The sequence below is a fragment of the Cynara cardunculus genome (assembly GCF_001531365.2).
Source record: "Cynara cardunculus var. scolymus isolate 2C chromosome LG 17, CcrdV1, whole genome shotgun sequence".
Lineage (NCBI taxonomy): Eukaryota > Viridiplantae > Streptophyta > Magnoliopsida > Asterales > Asteraceae > Cynara > Cynara cardunculus.
The window spans coordinates 30,066,796-30,073,616 of NC_037544.1; the positions used below are offsets into that span (position 1 = coordinate 30,066,796).

Consider the following 6,821-nt stretch of genomic DNA (forward strand, 5'->3'; position numbering starts at 1 on the left):
ATTACAAACGTACGAGAAAAATAGTCAATTTTGATACTTAATACAACATAACCAAACAACGATTTATTATACATCAAACAAACATCTTTATTCATACAAGACTTTATAGAAAACGAACCGAACAACCCCTTAAGACTGTTTACTTACATTTTCATGAGCTTAATGATTTGGACGACTTATTCGCTAAGCCACACAAAAGTGTTTCTCTCTGTCTTAATTGTTAAGCCATTAAGCCAAAATGGCTGTAGGGAATAAACTAGAACTCCTCACTTGTCCCCTTAAGCCACCTCAAACAAATTAATACCAGAAATCTCACAAATAAACTATCCCTCTCTCTTTGCCTCCCATCAAACCCGTGAGTCTCTTAGACAAACAACTTAACTCAGAGAGGGCTTAAAGAAAAAAAAAATTCAAACAACCCAACAACGACTGACTTTTCAAACTATAAATCTTTATATATAGCTTTGGAAAGATGATATTTCAAATTAAAAAAAGAAAAACAGATCAAAGTATATCCTATAGTCCTATTAGTAAGAATTACATCAATATTGTCACATCAACCTTAGACCATCTCTACCATTTCTTGCATCAAAATAGTGCAAAATTTGATGTAAATAGTACATAGTAAATAGCTTTACCTTTGCAAAAAAAATTTACTACATTAACTAAACCGCAGCAGATCAACATATAAGTGGGCACGTATTGAATAAGAGTCTGATGAGCTAGTAAAAACCCTCATCTGCAACATCAGATGATAACAAAAGTTAGTACAAAATATGCCGAAAATCTCTTGGTAAACTACAAGTTTGAATTAGAGATGGCATACCACCACCGACATCATCCGGCATGTTGAAATCATCTTCATCATCATCAAAATCAATGTTCTGCACAGTTCATGTATTTACCATAAATACACATATTCAACCAATGCCGCTAGAGACTCAATTTAGAAAAACAAGCCATTAAACATGGTTAGGTGACCAAAAGGGCTTTGGCCTAACAGTATCCGGTAACCCAACATTCCTAGAGGTCAAGCGTTCCAACCTCACCAAAGGCGTGGAGTGTTCATTTGCCCATATATAAATATTGTATACTTAAAGAGAACATGGTTAGGTGAGTATTGTATACCTGTTCATAGTCGTCACCGCTGTCCTCTTCTTCATCTTCAACATTTTCATTGTCTTCATCCTCATCTTCATCTTCTTTTTTCTCCTTATCACCATCATCTGGACCCTAGGGAACACAAGAACCAGATAACACCATGCTTTGTTTAAAGGAACTCTTCAGATTTTGGAAATGATAAAAGAAAATTACCTGAGGCCCCCGGTCCAGCTTCTCAAACAGATCCAATCTTTGTAGGTCTGCGCAAAAAAATATTACATTAATTTAAAACACACATCATGTGCTGCAAGTTTGTTTCAGTCTACTGGAATCTAAGTACTCTAAATCCAACTATGCATTTATTTTTGCAAAGACACTAAAATAGGACGGACAAAGAATCCCACAAAATAAGAAGAACGTCTAAGACAGGAAAATAGCATATCTCACAAAATACAAAGAACTTCTAAGACAGCAAAATAGCATCCATACGCACATGAGTGAAGACGGAGGTCTTTAACAGAAACAAGCTCTTTAACAGAAACAAGCTCTCTACCATTTTGGATAGAGGAAAGATCTGCGTATATCTCACCCTCCCCAGACCCTACTCCTTATGGAATTTACTGGTACGTTTCGTTTGGTTTATGCAGATTAGTGAAGTTTGAAATTCTGGTCCTTGAACAGAAACAAAAATGTAAGCTTCTGGACTTTTAATCCAAAAGTAAGAGAGAAAGGATTAAGAGAAGACGGCTGGTATTAGATTTTGCAAAATCAACCAGCTGTAGAGCTAGTTTTTTCCCAAAGGTTTGCAACATTGGTCAAGGACAAAGATACACGTAAGACGATGACTACATACTGGAATGTCTAGAAGTTAAAGCAAGAAGAGGGCGACTGACATCTATCTAATGCCCGCTCTATCTCTGTAGTATGTAGTAAGAAGACCAGAACCCTGTGTGGACAACGAACAACAAAAGAAGAGCGTCTTCAACTTGTATGATATGTGTGCTCAGCAACAAAATACTTCTGTTAACTGTTTATATGAATCTATGATCACATTTCAAATGCCATTCAGAGCATTATGAGTTAATTACTTAATTTTGTCACATAAGAAACAAGTTGAATCGCTCCAGGGAACTCCCAAAAGAACTCCGGAACATGTTAGCGCCAGTTCCCACAGGATTCGAGAGCTATTACAGTAGCCAGTTTCCAAAACTTCTTGAAGTATACATTGATACAAGAACTGCAGTCAACGGGCAACAATCACATATGAACCCAGCAAAGGATATGCTAGATGCAAGTCAGCTATGGGGTGATTGGAATTGATTGTTAGACATAGAAATGAGCAGGGGCAAACATATTCGGTATTAACGATCCTTGACAAATTGTATGGACATGACTTTTATCAAACTACAGATGCTATACCCTATAAGAGGCAAACAAATTAATTTCAGATGCTCATCAAACCTGACTGTGGATCCCATCGGACCTTCTTGCTCTGCCTCACATTTCTCGCAACTGATTGAAAAACCAACCAAGTATGTAAGTGGAATTAAATAGATTAAGGTAAAGAATATCAAACAATACATGGTTAACATTAATCATAATATTTAATGAACCATAAAATAGGAAAGAAACTTCAAATCTCAATGTTTTACCTAGTTCTGCAGGAACATAGTCATCAGTCATCTTCATATAGTCTGAAAGTGGGGGCCTTCTTATAATACCTCCACTTCCTGCCACCAAAATTACCATGTAAAAATACGTCAAAACCAAGAAAGCCTCGTAAAAAACATGGAAGAAGAAAAGTTGAAATCTAATGAACAGATGAAATTTGAAGCACCACAACAGAATGTGAGTCCTCATCTATGATGCAACGAGAGCGAAGGATGCCATTACAAGGCAACAAATAAATAAAATGTATCAACAGCAGTAACAAAAGTAAACATATAATCATACGTCAAACTAAATTCCACAATTATTATTGTAGATGAAATAGGAAGTACACACAAATTGACGGGAATCTTATGTCGCGAAACTCACGACACTAAGATAGACAAAAATCTTTCAATGCTCAAAAGAATAACCCCACTTGGGGACTTTTTTCTCATTATGCCCAGTCTTATCAGTCTGAAGTAAGTGGTAAATGAGCAATTGTTGTTCGTTTTGTGTGTTGAATGAACAGACTAAACGAGAGAATATTTTAAGCTTTTTGTCTGGATTAAATATTGAATGAAAAATGACAGTTTGATAAATGTCCTTACTGAAAATTCTTAATGTCAAAAGACTATCAATTTATGAATTATTCAATAAAGAATATTTAACCTAACATAAATTAAATAGAGGGTTGTAGATAAACCAAACCAAATGAACCCAGCATAATCCACTCGAAATTATGGTCTAGGAGGGGTAAGATGTAGCAGGCCTTAACTTCAACCACCAGGATCGAGAGGCTGTTTCTGTGAAGACCCCCAGCTTGTGCACGATGAAAAGGTGTGTGCACAGGTAATAGAGGGTTGTGGAGGAAAATTCTAAATAATGAATATTGTAGATGAAATAATAGAGTATTAATGAAATGATAGAGGGGTATGATGGGGAGAAATATTGGCTTAAATGCTTAATATTGACCACACATTACCTATGGTTTCTGTAAGTTAAGGATGTCTATGAAGATTTGAAAGTGAAAAAGATAAAATCCAGGCATGTAGTCTGAAGAAAGGGAAAAAAATATCATCTTTTTATCAAAACGAAACAGAATTAACTAAACCTAGATATAAATACCATCAACTTCCCATAATGGACTCTACATTAGTCTTTTTCATATGCAAAATGATTCAGACGATGAAATACTTACTTTCAGCATCCTGACTGACTTCCTCCAAGTGATAAGGTGATGATATCCAAAACTTTTGCAAATCGTTACCACATGATACTAGAGTCCTGAATTCTTCTTCTTTTTGTTTAAGGTTGACATCAGGGAGTTCTTTGATTTCCTGCAATGAAAAAATATAAAGATTTTATGAATACAAACACCAAAGCATAGAAGATCATGAAATCCCTAGAACCTCTCCAAAGCTTATACCGACATGTCAAATATTACCAGACAGGGATAGACAAGCAGGCTTGTTATCATTGTGCAGCATTACTTGCAGGATGAAATAGCAAAAGAAGTATTAAAGAAACATACCATTGGTGTTTCATATGCAAAGGGCGGTAGTTCTTTGGGTGAAAAACAAGTTTTGGGAACAAATATATTAATGGAAGGAGTCACTTAAACATTCTTGTGGGTTTTCAGATGGGAAACACGGTTGATGGTCGAACGGTGCACACTGTCCCCTATAATGGTAAGTCTTTCATTGTATCCACAAAGAAGACAAGTGTTACCGGTCAAGTACCAGTGTAGATGGGACTTGGGAGCTAAGAGGCCATTTTGTTGTGCATATCTTTCATTGTCTTGATAGCAAATGTAAAATATCGTTCATCAAAAAGAATTCCTTGCAACAAGCAAATAAACAAAAAAAAATAACACAAAACTTTACTTACAGGAAACAGTTCGTACTTCTCTTCTTTAGCAAACCGACCAACACCAAAACCAAAACCACCTCGCCCACGTCCCCTTCCTCTAAACGCCATCTAAACAAAAACCCTAGCACAGACTAGTACCAATGGCGTACAATTACAATTGTTATCAGCTCTAGCATCAGAAAACACAACATTGTATTGAACATTTGTTCACAGACATTGTAAAAAATCGAAGTATTTATCCAAAGGATAACCACTAACAACCTTAGTGAATATAACTACACAGCAAGAACCAACACAATTCTGTGATTATAATGCTCTAAACGAATTGAACGAATGACGGGAACTCACCAGAAACCCTATTTAACATTGGACAATGCCATTCCAGTTTCTAACACGTACACTGCTGTGATTATGAATAGGAGCGTGCCAGCAACCCTATCTAACATTTGTAACGCAAAATCATTTTCAAGTTCGTAAATTGACGGTGCAAAGTAAATCCCAGAAGGGAGGGAGATTTTCGCTGGAGCTACGAGGAGGGGCACCGATCGAGAGGAGATGGGGGATCGATGAAGGAGACGGAGTTCACGGCTGTTTTGTGCGGGGGTGTAAAAAATTGGTGGTTTTAAATTCATAAGAAAAAATAGATTTATTAATTAAAATCTTATTTAAGGTAATCTATATCTATATTATATTATAAAGTATTTGATAAAAAATTTTAAAATCTATTTTTTTATGTATAAAGTATTGTATTACTTAAAATTCAAGATTACAAGTAATTATGTATAAGTGTAACTTATTAAAGCTTTATTTTTAAATTCATATAACTAACTGTAGATAAACATAATCAAATAGAGGATAAATATCTTATTTTAAAATATAAAAAATCTAAAATATAATTAGGATAATTATCAAGTTCTAATAAAATAATTAATTATTATCTTTATAAGAAAATTATATTATTAAACCAAATATAAATTACTTTGTTATTGAACCTAAATTAAATTATAATGAAAAAATTGAATTAAAAAATTACACAAAAAATAGAAATTTTAAATAGTTAATTTGATATTAATATCGATATATTTTTGTCAAAATTTTATGATATCTTCAAATTTATATTTTATTCAAAAAATAAAAACATCATCGTTTTTTCAAAATCACATAAGACCATACTATAACATCGACTGAGATAAAAAATAAAATGAAATATTAAAATCAAGATGTATTTCTCTGTAGTGCGCGAGTACCCTTCTAGTTATATTATATGGCATTTGACAAAAACTCTTGAAAACCAATTTTTATGCATGAATTACTGTTTATTAATGCATATTACTTATCTATATTATATTATAAGGCATTTGACAAAAACTCTTAAAAACCATTTTTTATGCACAAAGTACTGTTTACTGATGCATATTACTTAAAATTTAAGATTACAAGTAAATTTGTATATAAGTACAACTTATTAAAGCTCTATATTTGAATTCATGTAACTACAGATAAACATAATCAAATATTGGATAAACATCTCATATTAAATATAAAAAATCTAGAATATAATTAAGATAACCATTGAGTTATAACAAAATACTTAATTATTATCTTTATAAAAAAATTATATTATTAAACCTAAATTAAATTTCTTTGTTACTAAACCTAAATTAAATTATAATTAAAATTTTGAATTAAGAAAATTACATCAAAACACAAGAACTTTTAAAAAGATTAATTTGATACTGATATCAAGATATTTTTTGTCAAATTTTTTAATATTTTAATATTTATATTTTATTCAAAAATAAAAACATTATCGTTTTCTCAAAACCACATAAAACCGTATTATATCGACATAAAAAAGAAATAAAACGAAACACTGAAATCAAAATATGTCTCGATGCATTGCACAAGTACCCTTCTAGTATATTTAAAATCTAGATTGCTTACTCGAAACTAGAAACTCCCAAACGGCCAAACTCGTCAACCCAAACTTTCATTTTTCTTAGCCTCCTATATAATAAAATGTATGTATAACACCTGAAATTTTCCCATATTCTCTACTCCGTTCACGTCAAAATTTTCGTCTCTTTGATGAGGTATGTATTTCAATTGTGGTTATATGCATTATTCTTGGGACTTAGATCATTTCATTTGTTATCAGATTTTCCTTAGGGTATATATATATATATATATATATATATATA

General features: G+C 32.7%; 1 protein-coding gene across 2 annotated transcripts; it reads right to left on the reverse strand.

Moving 5' to 3' along the window:
• Window positions 1-548: 548 nt before the first annotated feature.
• On the reverse strand, window positions 549-5,219 carry LOC112500811 (calsequestrin-1-like). Of its 2 annotated transcripts, none has more exons than XM_025104396.1 (9): window positions 4,969-5,219; window positions 4,639-4,751; window positions 3,950-4,088; window positions 2,754-2,831; window positions 2,563-2,613; window positions 1,315-1,361; window positions 1,129-1,233; window positions 827-884; window positions 549-739 (listed from the first exon to the last, which is right to left on the reverse strand). In XM_025104396.1, exons 2-9 carry the CDS (start codon window positions 4,726-4,728, stop codon window positions 723-725), a joined length of 585 nt encoding a protein of 194 aa, XP_024960164.1. In that variant the 5' UTR covers window positions 4,729-4,751; window positions 4,969-5,219; the 3' UTR covers window positions 549-722. The 2 variants fall into 2 exon arrangements, with proteins under 2 accessions (XP_024960164.1, XP_024960165.1); XM_025104397.1 differs by having other exon boundaries at window positions 627-739; window positions 4,639-4,728; window positions 4,969-5,207.
• Between the last annotated feature and the right edge of the window lie 1,602 nt (window positions 5,220-6,821).

What these genes read in the sequence shown, in the direction of transcription:
- LOC112500811 (XM_025104396.1), bottom strand. Translation starts at nt 4,728, where the DNA reads ATGGCGTTTAGAGGAAGGGGACGTGGGCGAGGTGGTTTTGGTTTTGGT. An exon ending in CTATGTTCCTGCAGAACTAG is followed by an intron (nt 2,614 to 2,753) that starts GTAAAACATTGA and finishes TTTTTCAATCAG; the next exon opens with TTGCGAGAAATGTGAGGCAG. An exon ending in AGCTGGACCGGGGGCCTCAG is followed by an intron (nt 1,234 to 1,314) that starts GTAATTTTCTTT and finishes TGTGTTCCCTAG; the next exon opens with GGTCCAGATGATGGTGATAA.